General features: G+C 48.5%; 2 protein-coding genes and 1 long non-coding RNA gene across 3 annotated transcripts; 2 read left to right on the forward strand and 1 right to left on the reverse strand.

The window, feature by feature from the left end:
* Positions 1–586: 586 nt before the first annotated feature.
* On the reverse strand, positions 587–1,646 carry LOC111256602. The gene is made up of 3 exons (XR_002676666.1): positions 1,535–1,646; positions 1,137–1,441; positions 587–1,056 (listed from the first exon to the last, which is right to left on the reverse strand). It is a non-coding gene; the product is annotated as an uncharacterized LOC111256602 (long non-coding RNA).
* Positions 1,647–5,753: 4,107 nt separating this feature from the next.
* Positions 5,754–10,116, forward strand: LOC101753367 (nitrate regulatory gene2 protein). Its single transcript, XM_004961972.2, has 4 exons — positions 5,754–7,485; positions 7,733–7,950; positions 8,037–8,260; positions 8,778–10,116. Exons 1-4 carry the CDS (start codon positions 6,030–6,032, stop codon positions 9,553–9,555), a joined length of 2,676 nt encoding a protein of 891 aa, XP_004962029.1. The 5' UTR covers positions 5,754–6,029; the 3' UTR covers positions 9,556–10,116.
* A 1,535-nt stretch (positions 10,117–11,651) lies between these two features.
* On the forward strand, positions 11,652–13,697 carry LOC101764993 (glutathione S-transferase T2-like). Its single transcript, XM_004963703.2, has 3 exons — positions 11,652–11,842; positions 12,554–12,665; positions 12,720–13,697. The coding sequence occupies exons 1-3, from the start codon at positions 11,652–11,654 to the stop codon at positions 13,695–13,697; spliced, it is 1,281 nt and encodes a 426-aa protein (XP_004963760.2).
* Positions 13,698–18,416: the final 4,719 nt, after the last annotated feature.

An 18,416-nucleotide genomic window follows, 5' to 3' on the forward strand; every position in this document is an offset into this window, starting at 1 on the left:
CTATGAACTATAGACAATCATTTGTAGAGGTCTAGATGATGTTGCCACAGGTGCTCAATGAGGTCATCTTGAAGCTGATTGTGAATATCTTTGTCCCTTATATTCCTGTAATTTTTAATAAATTCCTCAAGTTCAGGTGTTTCATCGTGAGAAATATTCACCTTTTCTCCCACCCCATCATAATTTAAATCATCTCCCTCATCGCGCTCATTCTCAACTATCATGTTGTGCATAATGACACAAGCCCTCATGATTTGTCCGATGGTGTCTTGATCCCAAAATCGAGCTGCCCCCCTAACGATAGCGAAACGAGACTGTAAAACCCCAAATGCTCGTTCCACATCCTTCCTACAAGCTTCTTGGGCAGTTGCAAAATATTTCTTCTTGCTACCTTGTGGTTCAGGTATACTCTTCACAATTATAGCCCACGAGGGATATATGCCATCAGCAAGATAATAACCCATTGTATATTTATTATTATTAATGGTATAATTCACCTTTGGAGCTTGACCTTCAGCTAGCCGTGCGAATAAAGAAGACCGGTGCAAAACATTGATGTCGTTGTGGGAACCAGGCATCCCAAAGAAAGCATGCCAAATCCAAAGATCTTTATCTGCAACAGCTTCAAGTATAATTGTAGGCTCATGCACATGCCCGGTATACATACCTTGCCATGCCGAAGGACAATTTTTCCACCTCCAATGCATACAATCAATCGACCCAAGCATACCAGGAAAACCTCTACTCTCTCCAATGGCAAGTAATCTAGCAGTATCATCTTCATTAGGTGATCTCAAGTACTCATCTCCAAAAATCTCAACAACAGCACTGACAAACCTTCTCAGACTCTCAATAGCAGTACTCTCACCAATACGGATATAATCATCTGTAGCATCAGCTGCTACTCCATAAGTTAACATCCGAAATGCTGCGGTAATCTTTTGCAGACTAGAAAGGCCAAGCACACCGGCAGCGTTTCTTTTCTGAACGAAATATTCATCATGTTGCTCTACGGCATTCCATATGCGTACAAACAGTGTACGCCTCATTCGAAACCTGCATGTCAAGAGTAATGAGACACATCTATAATATGAATTTTTTTTAAAATGGTCCAAATAAATCTATTGTTTACATACCGTCGTCTGAAATAACTATGTCCGTACGTAGGATCATCTGAAAAATAATCTTGATACAACCTCTGATGCCCCGTCTGTCTATCTCGCTGAAGTACTTGATGACCTATGATAGAACCACGATGTTTTGTTTCATCATCGGACTCATTCGCATTCACGGCCACATGAGTAATAGAGATTAAGAAATCATCACTGTCATCATCTGACGACGAATCCAACACTAGATGCATCGGAAAGCTTCGTCGATTCATAGCAATTCCCTTTCACCTATCTCGAATTATAGTTGGAGATCAAAGCAACTGTTTATCCTAGAAATTGGCGGCCAATCGTTACGACAGAATCCTCATTATAGCATGTGACGCAAAAAAAAATACAAATGATGCCTAATCATTACTGATTACCTTCATCCAGGACGTGGACTAGGAAGCACCGGGTACTGCGCACATCCAGGACGTGGACTAGGAAGCACCAGGTACTGCGCACATCCAGGACGTGGACGAAGCACCAGGTATCCTTGGGGCTGCCAGACCTGCGCCAGAGCTTCACCGTGCGCACACGCACCAGGTATCCTAGGGGCTGCCAGACCTGCGCCAGAGCTTCACCGTGCGCACAGGGGGCTGGCGGCGTCCGTGCGGGGCAGCGGCGTCCGTGCGGGGCAGCGGCGTGGTAGGGTACCAGAGATTTTTGACGGGCTCCGGTACTGGAGAAAAAAAATTAACGGATACTAAATGGGCCCAATCCAATGACGTGGCCTCTTTTAAATTATTGGGGAGTAGTTTTTAGCGATCTGCTGTGGGCTGATATATTTTTTAGGAAAAATTATTTTAGCATAGCCCCCAATACCTCGTTTTGGGGAAGAATTTTTTGGGAATCTGTTGGAGTTGCTCTTAGTCCTCCTAATTAGCATTCAAACATCCGATGTGACACCGCTAAAGTTTAGCACCTAATATCTAACACCCCTCGGCTGATTCTCGTGCCAGCGAGGCGAGGCAAGGGGAGTCTCGGTACCCAAAGTCTTTGATCTTCAGAGACGAGTGCAAGAATTCACCATGGACATCCGGTTTGTGTCCCCATAGACTCGTGCCTGCACAGCCTCCGCAGTCAGCCGCAGTAACAGTACTTCACTGCGCTGCCTTCTCCGACGAGATTGATCAGCAAGAGCACGGACACGCATGGCTCCGTCCACCGGTCACAGACACATCCCTGCGGCGGCCAGCGGGCGCCCGCGCCCATACCGCCACCGGACCCCAAGCGGCCAAGCCTGCCTCTGCTGCGCGCCGTGCGGCCTGCATTATTAAAAGCAAAACCAGAAAGGCATCCTGCCGCATCGCCATACAATTCAGTGGCAGAGCTAGCCGCTACGGCCCTCGTGGCCTACCCCGCCTACCCCTGCGCCATGCTCGGCTGCTCGTCCGTCCCGGCGTCCCCTACCCCCTCGGCCCTCTGGCCTCTGCGCGATCCTGCGGCCTTGCCGTCAGCAGAAAGCGGCCATTTGCTCCTGCCGCATCCGGCAAGCGGGGGCGGGGCACCCCACCGCCGGGCGTCACCCCAACGCCCCAGCCCCCGGCGACAGCTCTCCCTTCTGCCGCGCTGCTCTGCTTGCGCGTCGTCGTCGGACTAAGGGCGTGGTGGCGTACGAACGAGTCGTCAGGAAACCGCGCCCGGTGCGCGCGTCGTCGAGTGCCTCAAGTGCTTGCGCTCCCCTGTCGGCTGTCGCCGTCGGTGCCGCGACGAGCGAGCCTCGGGTACACGCACGATCGGACGAGGCAGGGAGCCAGCGGCGACACGACAAGCGCTGGTGAGTGTTGGTGTGTGAGCGAGTGAGCGACGAGGCGGCCCGGCCGCGAGATGCTCGCCGTACTGTACGCGGCGGACGTGGAGTGGAGCGTTGGAAAAATGGCCCATAGAGAGGTCCTAAAGCATGAGTGCATACTTCTAGTGGAAGTCAATTTAAATAAGAGAGCACTCTCACTTTTTTAATACGTACTGAAGGAGATAATGGAATTTGGGTTACACAACGTATACGCGTACGTTGTTTTCATGTAACCAACCGCTTGCGTGTAATTTTTTAACAATTGTCATTGGAGATGATAAACACACAGTCAATGCCTTTAATCCCGAGTTAATTGGACAGTTACTACTGCCAATTAGTAGGATGATTTTGTAACAGAAACGGTCAGTAGAGGGCTGCCGTCTTCTCTATAAGAAGTCCTGGATACATCCAGGAACACATACTTAAGAGACCCACGAATTCCTTCTCTACTCCTTTTTTCCATCTGATGAAGTGTGCCGTGGGCTCTTCTCCTTGGTGTGCACCGAGGAGGAGGGTGAGCGGTATCTACGAGCTGACGACGGCAATAAGGTTTCTGGACAGCGCAACTGCGTGATCGCTCAAATCGATCGACTATGTTCTGTGCTACCTCATCGATGAACTGCACTGCACCGAGTAACATGTATCCGAGTCTACGCAAAGATGGAGCACTTAATATGTAAGTCCATAGATTGGATATGTTACATCATGTGCAAGAAGATTACATGCTTAGAAGTTTTGGTTACATCTACTTTGCTTATGCTGTTTTTATACACCGTTTATACGAGTATGCTGTGGATTACACCGTTTGAATTAGAATTTGGTTATATAGCCGTAGCAGTTAGTTACTAATATATTTTTTATACTTTAGATTTAACGCATAATTCCAACGTGGCGCTACTTGATAGACGCCGGTGGGAGAGTGGCGAGTAGTACAATCAACGCCGGAGCATCGGGACCCACCGCCTGTCGCCGGTCCGATCCGTCAATGCGCCCTGCTTTGACCTGTCCCCGTCCTTGGGATCTCGCTCGCCGCTTTCACTTTTCACCGCAGCTTTCAGCCTCGGGAACCGGCGGTACCCCGACGAGCGCACAGTAATTCCACGATTAGTACCATCACCAGACTAGTTAACTCCACACGGCGTACGGGCTCGAGGGGGCTAAACAACGTGCTCCGGCGACGGGTTGGCGCCGTCGTGTGGTGGCAGAAAGTCCTCGCCCTCGCGCGCGCCTCACAGTCACATGCCCCTCGTGCTTCTCCAAGCGCCCCGCACTCCGTTCTGCCGCCCGCTTCGGCCTCGGGCTCCTTAATCAACCCTTAACCCCGTAACAGCAGTGCCACTCCATACGAGGCTTCTTGTTGTCGCCACGTACTTACTAGTACTACTCTTCCTTCAGATCTGCACCCAAGGCTGCTCCTGCTGCATCAACTCGACTGCAGTTTGCTTGCTCCATTCGCAATGGCCACTAGGAGCACGATCAGATCGCGAGCTGGCCGCCTGGCCGGGCGTCTGAATCTGCCGATCGATCCATTTGGAAACGTTATCTTAGCGTCAGCCGTCAGGCCAGGGCCATGTGTTGTGACTTGAGAACTCAGCTCGGCTGGGCTCCTTTCGGATGATCAGAGGCGCCATCGCCATGAGTGATTAGCGTGACGCGCATGTGCCTGGCTTTGAGGCTAGAGGGGAAAAGCCTGCGACCGCATGGGGCGTTTGGAAGTACTGCCAGTACGCGTCCCGTCAGAATCTAGAACAGTGCCCTTGGATTTACCGCAGCTGCTGTCGATCGCCGAACAGCTTCGCCATGTGATCCGCCTCACACTGTGACGAGCGGGGATTCGAGGAACGCAGTGTATTGACCCGACGGGTTTACTGCGCTGCCGCAGTGTTGACCCCGATTAAAGACGAGGGTTTAACTTCTTCAGATCACATCCGTGATCCGTGGCAGGCAGGCTCGACTGACATCCGCTGATCCACAGCTGGCTTTGATCCGCTCGTCGTCAGGGATTATAAAATCGGAGGTGTGTGTGTGTGCGCGCGCCTGTGCCAGTACTACTACTTGTTTGTTATGTGCTCGGTCGACGTTGCCGGAAGCACCGCAGGGCTTGCAGAGTGCACACGGGACAGACAGTCGCCGCAGTAACTGTGTTTGACAGTGGTTGGTTCCGCCGGGGGCCGAAACGTGCCGGCGGCGAGATCGCGGGGATGTGCGTCCAGCACAGCAGGGCGGACGGGTAAATGAGCGGATTATACCGCCCATTCAGGATCAATGATTACGCTGGATTTGCCACGGAACGCAAATTTAACAGTGTGTTATGTCTTGTCACTTGTCAGCGGAAGCCTCTGCCCTCTGGAGGCTGGACGGACATTACTGCAAGCATGCAATGATTTTGCATCTCGTGCTCCTGCTGAAGAATCGATCTTTTTGTAGCTTTATCCTCCGATCTCTAGCCTCTCTCAATCGCTGGACTATCAGAAAGATATGGCTGATTCAGCCCGTGCAAACGCATGGCCCCTCTTGCACCTTTAACGTATTTCCGTTTCCAGTGATGTGAGCACTGAGCAAGCGTAGGGCGGCGTTCCTGCTGCTCGCTCCCGCGCTGAAACGGACGAGGGACGTGGCCGTAGACCCGTAGCAGTTTCCGTACTTTGCTGCTCCGAGCACGTCGCATCGCGCTGCATCTTTTGGCTTTGCACGGTTTCGTTCGTGTTCATCCCAGCCGCTGCCAGTGCCAGTGCCTGGTTCATTGGCTGCCTGGTGCCTGCTCAGTAATAAACGCACCCTTCCCGCTGCGCTTCCACGTGCCCGGGCCACGCTCCCGCGCGCGCGCGCACGCCGCTCCTCCTCCTCGGCCTCCTCTTCGGCAGTCGCCACCCTCGCCTCGCCGCGCTCGCCCACCATTTTTTTTCTACCTCACCACGCCACGCCCCACGCCACCTTGCTTCTGGCGCCTGCTCGCTCACAGTTTTTCCCCTCTGTTTTCTGCGGTCTCGCCCGGGCTCGCGCTCGCGGCGTCGTGGGTGTGAGGACAATGCCAGCGCCGGCGAGGGAGTAGGTGCGGTGCAGCGGGCGGACGGGGGAAAGGGATGGGGTGCCGGAGCTCGCGGCTGGACGCGGTGGACGTGTCCCCGGCGGCCGCGCTCTGCCGGGAGCGCCGGGACCTGCTGCGCGCCGCGGCGGACCGCCGCGCGCACCTCGCTGCCGCGCACGCCGCCTACTTCCGCGCGCTGCCGCGCGTCGCCGACGCGCTCGCGCGGTTCGCGAGCCACCACCACGCCGCCACGCCGCCGGGGTCGCCCGTGCTCACGCTGCCGCGGCCCTCGGACCACGGCGGCGACGACGGCGACGAGCCCAAGAAGCAGCGTAGCGCCTCCGCGTCCGGCTCCGCCACCCCGCACACCGATTCCGGCCACTCCCACATCCACTTCCACTCCGACGACGCTTCGGACTCCGACCCCGGCTCCTCCCCGGACCCCTGCGCCGCCCCCGGGGGCTGCGGCGGCGGTGGCCACGGCGAGATACCCCCACAGCCGGTGCCTGTCCTTCGCTCAGGCGTTCCCCTGCCCGACCACGGCCACGGAGATCCCCAAGAACGCCAAATCCATCAGCCGGGACTGGCAATGCCGGAGATGCCTTGGGAGTATGCTTCCTACAACCCTTACCCTTCGTTCCCAAACACAGCATTCCAAAATGCCACATTTCCCGGCTACTACTACATGAAGGCCAGCTCGACGCCGGCGAACACGGTGTACCAAGAACCGAACGGCTACGGCAACTTCGCCACCAGTTCGTCCTACATGGGGTACAACTACGGGTACACCAACCCCATGTACGGCGTTCCGTTGCCGCCGGAGGGGGATCAGCCGGTGGAGGATCGTGGCCGGGAGCCGGAGCCTCCGGCGGCGCCGCCGCCAATGCCAATGCCGGAGACGTCACCCTGGGACTTCTTTAACCCGTTCGATTCATATGACCAGGAGCTTCCGCAGTGTAAGGCGAAAGGGTACGATTCCAATGGGTCGTTCACGAGCAGCCCCAACTCGAGTGAGGTGAGGGCAAGGGAGGGGATCCCGGAGCTCGAGGAGGAGACGGAGATGGAGTCGATGAGGGAGTCTGTAAAGGCGAGGAAGGCGGTAGAGAGCACAGCGTCGAACCGGATTGACCATGTGGATGTCAGCGCCAAGGTGAAGGTGTCCATGGAGCACAAAGAGGTTGACATTGAGAGTGTGGATAGTGCTTCGGTACTTGAATCAGGGGAGGAGAGTGTGTGCAGTTGTGATTGTGACCATGTCAATGCTAGAACAGGAGGACCGGTGCCACCAGGTGATGATCAAGGGAAGGTGAAGAAGGTGAGCTCGGAGGATCACTCATCCATAGTACTCGAAGATGTACGGCCACCGGAGAACATTGGGACAAGAGATGTTGCCGAGGTTGTTCAGGAGATAAAGGAACAGTTCAACTCAGTGGCTGCCTGCGGAGAAGACGTAGCAAGGATCCTTGAGGTCGGGAGGATGCAGTACAGATCAAGGAATAAAGTCTTAAGATGTAAGTATACTTCATTCCATTGACTATTTTGTGCTTGTTCAGTTGCCATAAGACTGCATCAAACTCAAATCAACTTTGTTGGCATTAGTCAACCAATTGCAAGAATCATATTTGAGTATTTGAAAGGTAGTATGCGGATGGTTTGCTATTGTTATATCAAACTGTGGGCTTTGTTCTTCTCCTACCTTCTGTTTTCCATAGATTTTTGTGGCATGGTTAAATAACTCAGTCCTTACTCTTGACGCAGTGATATTTTCACGGATGATGGGGACCTTTGCCTTGCTATTTTCTTCCTTATCCGAGCCACCAGCGAAGAACTTGGAACAATCAGCAATGAATTCATCCAAAAGAAGTCAAAATTTGAGTAAAAGATTCGACTTCTCCAGCGATGTTGAACTTAATACTCTCTCCGCAACAATGGATAGGCTGTACGTGTGGGAGAAAAGACTTCATAAGGAAATTATGGTATGTTATTTCAGTCATATTAGATGTGCGGAGTAACACCTCTTTTTCATGAATATCTTATTAGCAGTTTTCAAAAATTATGTTAGGAGGAAGAGAGATTGAGGATTACATACGACAAAGAATGGAAGCGCTTGAAAGAGTTGGATGCTAGTGGTGCAGAGCCATACAAGATTGATACAACACGGGCGTCAATTAGGACACTGCTTACCAGAATCAACATTTCCATTAGATCAGCTAAAGTTATCTCGAGGAGGATTCACATACTACGAGATGATGAGTTACATCCACACCTTGTTACGCTTATCCAAGGGTATGCCAAATGTAGCCTGTTCCATAGTTGTCTTCCAAAGTATCCATGGGTTTCATAATGGCAAAATCAGTGATTCTTATGGAATATATTTGATATATTTCTTAGAATTGCCGATTCTAGTATTAGATTTTTTTTCCTTCTTTCAGAAAATATCTAGCTGTTCAGGTAAAATTTCTAATTCGATTGTAAAGGACATGGAAACAAAATTTGCAGTTCTTTGATGAACAAGCACTAAAAGCATGCATTGGTAGCAACTAAAAGTGAATCTATACAAATACAATATTTAGTCTTTTTGTACTATTTCTCTAAGATGGCTGCACTACTTCATGTAAAGTACTCGACATTTTTCCTAATAGCATGTTTTATATTGCTGTTGCATGTTGATCTTTTTTAAATTGTACAAAGTATTTTTGTTTGATTTGTTGATAAAACTTCTAAGATCAGCTAGTCTTAGTAGCAGTATTTACAGTGGTATTTTTTTTAATTTTAACAAAACATAGTTGTGATTCTGGTGCAGGCTTGTTAGGATGTGGAAGTTCATTCTTGAGTGCCACCGGAAGCAATTCCATACCATACTTGAAACTAAATCTCATATCCTCATCCCTAAGAATGGACCTGAAAGAAGCTCCTCCAAGGTTACATTAGAACTAGAAATGGAGCTTTTGAACTGGTGTTTCTGTTTCAGGAATTGGATCCTATCCCAAAAGGCTTATATCGAAACCCTCAATGGCTGGCTTGTGAAATGGCTCCCTCAGGAAAAGGAAGAAACCCCAGATGGCATTGCACCGTTCTCTCCTGGTAGGCTTGGAGCACCTGCTGTGTTCATCACAGCTAATGATTGGTGCCAAGCTATGAAAAGGACATCAGAAGCTAGCATCGTAGATACGATGGAGGCTTTTGCAGTTAATGTGCATATATTATGGGAGCGGCAGGATGAAGAGCAGCAGCAGAAGTTAAAAGCCGAATATCTGTCTAGAGATTTCGCAAAGCGGCTCAAGTCTCTTCAGAAGGAACATGGCTTGCAGGGACAGTTGGAAGCTGATAACACAGTGTTGCCCATCGCTGACAATGGTAGGGCGGTTGATAACCGCATGGTTGCGTTGGATACATTGCATAAGAGGTTGGATGAACAAAGAGCTAGACATGAGGAAACCGTGAAACAAATCCGAGAGGCAAGTGCAACTGATCTGAAATCAGGCCTGGCTCCCATATTTGAAGCACTGGAATCTTTCACTCAAGAGACGCTGAGAGGCTATGAAAATGTCAGGATTACAGTTGGAAGTGGTGGAGCTTGATACAAATTTTCTGTTCGCAGCTCTTGATACCTGAAGTCCACAATTACCGCTGGAGCAATGGGTAATGTTTAATTCATCCAACGAGCTATTGACAATCAGAAACTGTCTTCAATTTGCCAGCCATGCACAAGCACAGCACCATTGTACTTGGGGTAATGTTGAATCCATCCAATGTACAAGAAAGGACGGCGCATTATTTCCTGCATGATTGTGCACGAAGCAATGTTCACAGGACGCAGGGATGCTTTTGAGACGATTCTGATTTCTGAGATAGCCAATTCAGGTGGAGCTCCCTGAGTAGCCAATTACTAGTCAGTAGCTGGAGCTGCTTACAGAGAGAGCTGCTAAGGAGCCTAGAACTCTGTCTAGTTGGAGGGCCCTCAAAGGAGGGGAAGGCAATTTTGTAGCCATTATCAGCTTGTGTACATATTAGCTAAGTTACTGACTCCGCAGGCTAGCTCGTTATTTATGTAGAATTTTATCTGTACATTGTAAAAGATATATTTATGCTCCGGTATTCGATGGTGTCAGTCTGCTGAAGAGCATACATGTTGAGCTAAATGCCATGGTGCCTGATGTTTGGTGAACATCGCTGCCAGTCACTCCTGTCTGCCTTTCAACCCGATTAACCCACTAGTTTGGCCAATTTGCCCTCATTTCGTTCTAATCAGGTCTGTAGCTTGCCAGTGTTCACTGTTCAGTGACCAAATCATGGTCTCTTCAGAACTGAAGATCCCGGCACTCACATAAAGCAACTGCTCACCTTGTAATGTAGTAGTTGCATCTCATCGAACGTGCAAACCTTCTTTACAAAAGCTACAGGCTTCAATCTCAATCAATGAGCAGCTTAGCTTTTATCGGTTGCTTCCCTGATGATCAGTCATGTACACACCGTACACATTGATTCAAGGACGCCAGATCGGATCTGTTCCGGGGCATGGTATCCAACGTAACTCGTCTAAATACCACGTGAAAGTATATCGATGACAAATTGACAATAGAATATTTCCTGTTGCAGTTTGGGCTCCAGTAGAACGTCAAAAGCTGCATCAGGCACCACGCAGGTGATGCCAATCTCGAAGCCGTGGAAGTTACGATGCTCACGTGCTCTCGGTCGCGCGGACCGTGCAGAGAAGTGGCCGCTCCGTGGCCCCGTTCGTTTCTTAAAATTCGTATCACATCGAATGTTTAGATACTAATTAAGAGTATTAAATATAGACTAATTATAAAATTAATTATACAGATGGAGATTAATTTGTGAGACAGAATCTATTAAGCCTAATTAGTTTATGATTTGACAATGTGGTGCTACAATAAACATGTACTAATGATAGATTAATTAGGTTTAATAGATTCATCTCGGGAATTAGCCTCCATCTGTATAATTATTTTTATAATTAGCTCATATTTGATTCTTCTAATTAACCTCCGAAAAAGTTGATGTGATATAAATTTTAGTCCGAACTAAAGATCCAAACACCTAAGATAAAAAGAAAAAAGAGCTTCCAAAACAAACAATTTATTCGGAGCTGCACGAGCCCAGCACTCCAACTTGTTTGTTTCATTCGCTTTTTTTTTTCTCCCGGACCTCGCTGATTATGGTTTTGGATGAATCTTCAAAAATAATTTTAATTTTATGAGTTTTAGCTGCGCCTCTCTTTTAGATCTCATGGCACCTGAAACTATATCCACCTTTCACTAATTCCAAATTAGATCGCGAGGTTTAGCGGTAGGGACAAGTAAAACGAGGGCTAAGGGCACGTACAACGGTCGTGGTAGCCGTCGTCTCACGATGGAAGTTTTGCAAAATCCCTCTTGCTTCACTGCAGTAATTGAAGAGAGAGAGGGAAACCGTCGCGTGGGGAGACGACGGCAAGCGCTCGTGCTCCCAGGCGAAGAAGACGGCTGGCTGCGCGTTGTACGGAGCGTCGCCTCCTCATCGACACCGTGCGGATCCTGCTGTGCGCGCGCCAAATCTCCCGATTGCGCGCCAAATCTCCCGCCGTATATGTTTCGTCTTTGACATTTTCTCCACCTCGACAGTCTCCGCCGCCCTTGCGTGCCATTGCCGAGAGCTGCCTCTTCCCTCTCCAGCGATGTCTAGCAGGATGGCATCGCTTTCGAAGAGGAAGGTCACGGTACCTTCGAAGAGCAAGACGGCGGTGGCAGCAGGAACGACGCGGGCGGTTGCAGCGGCGGCGGGTGCGGCTGCGACCAAAGTTCCTCGTGGAAGCGGTTCGGCTCTAGCACCCAACCTCGTCAGCCTCAGCAACAGTGTGATGGCGGCGTTCGTCGGTCGCGGAAGTAGCTCGTCCCCAACAACCAACCCCTCGGCAAGTTCGATTCATCCTCAATCCATGGCAGACAGCTTCGATTCTCCACCAATCCATGGCAGACAAGGCTACCCAATCGGATTTGGCGTTGTTGGTTCTTCACATGGCAGATGTGGTGGCTCCATCAGTCCAAGTTCCCCTTCGTTTGGGAAACAATCCAGTTGGGATCCAGCATGGTAATTCCAAAAATATTTGCTAATTTTCTAATTCACAAGTTTACATATGTTGCTGCTTGTTGTTTTGCTGAGAGTATCTAACTAGGTATGCACTGCAATTATATTTTCCAGTTACTGATAGTGCTAATGTTTTTGGGATAGGAACTAGAAGATCTATGTGTTCACTTCAGTAGAATTAATAACTAAATTACTGAATGTGTATTTAGTAATCACTGATTTTTTTCAAAGTACTGAATGTTTCCAGTTCAATAGAATTGGTGGCTGCATGTATGTGTTCAGTGATGATCACTGAATCAATAGCTGAATATGTTCAGTCGGTCAATTTAGAATTATCTTCAGTGTGCAGTCAGTCATTTTTTTGTTAAATGGATGCCATTTAAGATCAAAGTTGAATCTATGCTAACTAAAAACAAAGGAAATGCTAGCTCGTGTATCCCCTGGTAGAGAACTTTTTCATTGAATATTAAGTTCATGTATACAATTTTGCAGGGACAACAGCACACACCCTCCTGGTGGATTTATGGGCTTATTCAACAACCAATCCCATTTATCACAGAATTCACATTTTGTTGGTGCTCCATCTCATTATGCACCTTTCAAGGCACCAAGGCATGTCGATGTTGGTGTCAGTTTTGCCTCAATGGATGCACTGCAGCCTAACAACAGTGGAAATTCATCTCAAGAAGTACAAGTTTTATCTGAACAGGAGGCTATTGAAGTTGATAGTGATACTGAGAATGTCAGGACAGAGAAGCGGATCTTGTGGACACCAGAAGAAGACGAGAAACTGATGAGGGCTTGGTTGAAAAATTCAACAGACTCATCCGTTGGAGCTGATAGGAACAACGAGCACTATTGGGGTGATGTTGTCAAGTCATACAACATGACTATCCCGTCACAGAGGAAAAGAAATTCAAAGCAAGCCAAGGATCGATGGCACAAGATTAATCGGTGGATTGATCTATATGAATGTGCATATTTGAAGGCTCGCAAATTATTCACAAGTGGCTACTCCGATCAGATGTGGATTGATACAGCAGACAAGTTCTATTTGGAAGACAACAAGAAGGCAAAGCTAGGTCCCTTTGTGTTAAAGAATGTTTGGAAAATATGCCGAGATGTGGCAAAGTGGAAAACATATAATGAAGACCTCAAGAATGCTCGTAAAAGAAAGTCATATCGCATTGAAGGAGAAAAGGATGAAAATGATGATATTGAAGAAATGCTAGAGCGACCTATTGGACAAAAGGCAGCTAAAAAGGCTGCTCTTGCTGCAAAAATGAAGTCTAAAGGATCAAACCTGGATAATGATGGAAAATCAAAGGAATCGGCCATTGATGTGGAGAAGCTCGATAAATTTAGTAAAATTCAGGAAGATTTAAATGCAAACCGCATGAAGGTACTGGAACTACAACAGAAGTTATCATCTGAAAAGCTTGAAACCACTAGACTGGCTCATCTTACTGCTCAAGAGACCAAAGAGGCAAAAAGGCTCGAGAAGGAATCAAAGATGATGCAAGCTTACAACTCTCTCATCTCTCAAGATACAAGTTCAATGTCTGATGAAGAAAAAGCTGAACGTGTTGCTGCCATGAAGTGTCTTAGGAAGTCTTTATTTCCTGAAATGAGCTAGTCAGGTATGCACACATTATGTAGTTTTATTTTTTTTTCAGTTATAGAATAGCTGATAACTGATTATATAATGATTTCAAGTACAGGATAATTAATTTTGGGCGCTGGAAGCCATGGTGAGTTGTCTTCTGCTGGACAACAGAAAAATATTTGCTAGTTCTTTTAGTAAACAGCCCAGCTGATGATGGCCTGTTGCCTTCGTTTACACAGGCATTAGATGAAACCTACTTGTGTGAACATGTCTACTTGTCGAATGTTTGAATATGTCTACTTGTGTGAACGTGTGTGAATGCGTGGTAAACACCTGATCTGCCAGAAGCATGCGTTTCAAGATTTTTCAGTTACTTGTATGTTAAATAGTCCACTGTCTGCATGTCTCCCCTTGTGAAACTGTCCACCGACTGCATGTCTCCTTTGAAACCGCGTACAGACTGCATATCTCCCGTATGAAATTCCATCCAGTCATAGGCTGCAGACTATAAATAGGCGGCTTGCTTCCATTCATTCAGCATAGAAACTTTGTTTTTCTAGTACTATGGAACCACATCCACCTGCCGATGATGAAGATGATCTACCAGAAGCCGATGACTTTGATCCTACAGAGGTGTTCACCGTGGAAGATTTCCTAGCAGAAGATAAAATTGTAGAAGAATTTGTGATGCAGATTGGAGATGGATTAAAGGCAGACATCAAAGGAGGAACATCGTCTGTGACTCGGCACCGACGACAAAGTGGACCAAGGAGGTACATACCAAGGAGTCGAGAATAAGGTCATGATGATCTTGTTGCTAATTATTTTTCTGCAAATCCTATCTACACCGATGAGATGTTTCATAGAAGATTTCGAATGAATAAACCATTATTCCTGCGCATCGTTGAAACTCTTAGTAATTGGGATCCTTATTTTACTAGAAGAGTTGATGCAACTGGTAGAGAGGGACATTCACCCCTTCAGAAGTGTACTGCAGCAATCCGGATGCTAGCATATGGCTCGCCGGCCGACCAACTTGACGACGTCATAAAAATTGCTGCAAGCACTTCTTTGGAGATTCTTGGAAAATTTGTTGTAGGTGTGATTGAATGTTTTGGTCAAGAGTACCTGCGCCCTCCTACAAGTGACGAACTAGAAAAAATTTTGCAAGAAAATGAGGCTCGTGGTTTTCCAGAAATGTTGGGAAGCATCGATTGTATGCATTGGGCATGGAAGAATTGTCCTAAAGGTTGGGCAGGCATGTTCACACGTGGTGACAAAGGTGTTCCTACTATGATTCTTGAAGCAGTGGCATCTCATAATCTTCGTATCTGGCATGCTTTCTTTGGTACCGCCGGGTCTCAGAATGACATCAATGTCCTAAACAAGTCACCATTGTTCATCAATGTTCTAAAAGGGGAAGCTCCAAGGGTACAATACACCGTAAATGGAAAACAGTATGATATGGGCTACTATCTCGCTGATAAAATATATCCAGAATGGGCGGTCTTCTTGAAAACAATAACAGCCCCCCAGACCCGTGAAGACAAATTATTTGCATTGATGCAAGAAGGAGCAAGGAAGGATGTCGAATGCGCATTTGGCGTATTGCAATCCCACTTTGATATTGTTCGTCGGCCAGCAAGGTTATGGAAGCGGGAGGATGTTATCAACATAATGCAAGCTTGTGTTATCCTTCATAATATGATAGTGGAGGATGAGAAGGAATTGGCTAGAGTTTCCTTGGATTTGAATGAGAATGCAAGTACGACGATTGTGCTCCCGCCTGAAGTGCATACAAGTGATAACCCCAATCCATGCTTCGCGGAGGTGCTTAGAAGGAATTCCGCTATCCAAGCACGGCCAACGCATAGACAACTCAGGGACGATCTTGTTGAACACATATGGCATCGCTATGGAAACAAAAAAAATTAGATATGAATATTTCAGTCGTATTTGATTTATGGGGACGAAGATCTATGTTATATTTGATTGAAATATATAGTATAATATAATATATGTTTTACTCTGAAGAATTTATTTTCTATCCATTAGCAACGCAATAGTATATAGAAATACTATTTATGATTGATCATGGTTACATGCAAACATTTAATGATTTGTTGACAGCCAAAACAGATAGCAGCTGTCTGTGGATTGTACGAGCTGTCTATTTAGCCGTCTATATTGTAAATTCCAAGAACTTAGAGACAACAGCTATCTCACTGTTGTACATGCCCTAATGTTGGAGGTGTTGGGAAGGCGATGCTGATGCTACGAATGCACCATCAAGTATAGATGATGTCATGACGGAGGGTGATCAATGGCTAGTGTCGCTTGCACTCGGTAGGAGCATTTAATGGAATGGGTTAGCCAGGTGGCAACCATGATCCATCAATTATAATTGGTCTTAAAAGTAGAAGTAGGATGAAGGTTTTTCTTACGGAGATTGGGGATCCTCACCTACATTCATTCATTGGTGGAGTTTCTTGGGGGGCGTTTAGCAAGGGGTGCTAAATCATTTTAGTCACTTTTGGGTTGCCAAACAGCCCTACTAATCCTTCAGTTGGATAGCAGATGCTAAAGTTTAGTCCTGTCACATCGAATGTTCGGATGCTAATTAGGAGAACTAAACATGAGCTAATTATAAAACTAATAGCAGAATCCCTAGGTTAAATCGCGAGACGAATCTATTAAGCCTAATTAATCCATCATTAGTGAATGGTTACTGTAGCACCACATTGTCAAATCATGGACTAATTAGGCTTAATAGATTCGTCTCGCGATTTAGCCTAGGGGTTGTGCAATTAGTTTTGTAATTAGTCTATATTTAATACTGCTAATTAGTGTTCAAACATCCGATGTGACAGGGGCTAAAATTTAGCCCATGCCTCCCAAACACCCCCTTGGGGTAGCTAAAACTAACTAAATAGACTAAAAAGTGGTCCCCCGATCCACTTTCCCCCCTTGCCCCCCTCCCCTCCCTCTCCTCCCCTCACTCTCTCTCTCCCTGCGAGGGCCACCACGGCGCCGCGCCTCGCCTCCGCTGGCCCCGCCGCCGTGCCCCCCCGCCCCGCCTCGCCTCGCCACCGCCCGACCCTGCCACCGCCGCCACGGCCGGATCCGAGCCCGACCGGCCCCACCGCCACCGCCGCGGCTGGATCCGAGCCCGACCGGCCCCCGCCACTGCCGCCGCCGCTGGATCCTAGCCCGACCGGCCACACCACCGCCTCCGCACCGACGCCGGGGACGCCGCCGGTGAGGAGGACTCGGGCTCATCTCCACCGCGCTCGAGCCCCCGCCGCGATGTCCCCTCCGCAGCCGCGCCCGAGCTTCGGACGGGCCAGGATCCTAGTCCCGCCTCTGCCTGAGATGCGCCACGAGCACGGCATGGCATTGCTGCTGGAGGAGGAGGTTGAGGGCGAGTAGAGCGGCCAGGCAGAGGAGGCGGACGGGGGAGGGCAGCGGGAGGCGGCGGCGGCCTCGCGCTTTGGCACCAGGCGACAGATCTCGCAGGAAGAGGACATCGCTTTGAGAATGAAGAGGAGGGGTGAAGGAGAGAGAGAAAGTAAGGGTAAATCTGTCTTTTGTCAACACATGTGCTAAAATTTAGTCTCCTTCCCAAACATCCCAAAGGGCTAAAGTTTAGCACCCCATTTGATGGTGCTAAAATTTAGTCCAAGGCTAAATTTTAGCACTCTCCTCCCAAACAGGGCCAAAACCATGAGGTTAGCAATTTTACAACAAAAGCTCCCACAACGCACGTAAAGAAGAAGGAAGATATAACACCGATACATCCAAAGGAGACAATTATCATCTGCACCCCCAACAAAGCTCAAGCACAACACACCCCAAAGAAAGCACCATGTATTACTACCAAGTGGCCACACTATAACGATTTCATACCACCACCAGCTGTTAAGCACTGAGTCGAAGCGACAGACGACAGATGTGATCAAATGGCATCTTGGAAGCGACATACCAAGTGGCTTCCTCACATTGAAGGGTGGAAGCGACATACCAAGTGGCTTCCTCACATTGAAGGGCGTTGGAGGACATCGTTAGTAGGATGAAGATGACTAGAACTAGAAAGCTTGTTGTTTGTATTAGCAAATTGAAGTTTAGTGAAAAAAAAAAGTTTGGAAAAGACTAAGCAACTAGAACAACCTAATGTTCCTATAAAAGCCTGATATGAATCTTATGTTGTGTCACGTCGATTGAACCTAAGTTTATTTACAACCGGTTCAAAATAGCAAATCTCGTATTTACATGTCTTTATGCTGACCCCGAAAGCTTTTCCACCAAACCATATCGATCAAGAAAGCAATTCCTTCTTTGCAACGGCGCCAACAAATTATACACGTCCCGCAGCGCACTCACAAGTCACAAAGCCTCAGCCACGAGCCACGCATCGACCGCCAGACGGATCGCGTCGCCGGAACAAAAAAGTGCCGAAAAGAACTTTCGAAAACCCACCGCGTCCCGACCTCAAAAACACCCAAAACCCGCCCACGGTGCGGCACGGCAACCAAACCACCCGGCCACGGCGCACGCGACGCGACCAACCACGCCCACCGCGCGGCACGACTCGCGTCGCGGGCGTGTCGAGAGTCCGGAAACACCCACGCCTACCGGACCCGGCCCCTCGCCCTCGCCACGCCCCGCTTTCCTTGTCGACGACGCCGTCGTCGTCGCCGCCGCGCGCCCCCAAGACCATGCCGACACCTGGATGCGATAACCGGGTGTGTA

The sequence above is a fragment of the Setaria italica genome, chromosome III (genome assembly GCF_000263155.2).
Source record: "Setaria italica strain Yugu1 chromosome III, Setaria_italica_v2.0, whole genome shotgun sequence".
Classification (NCBI taxonomy): domain Eukaryota; kingdom Viridiplantae; phylum Streptophyta; class Magnoliopsida; order Poales; family Poaceae; genus Setaria; species Setaria italica.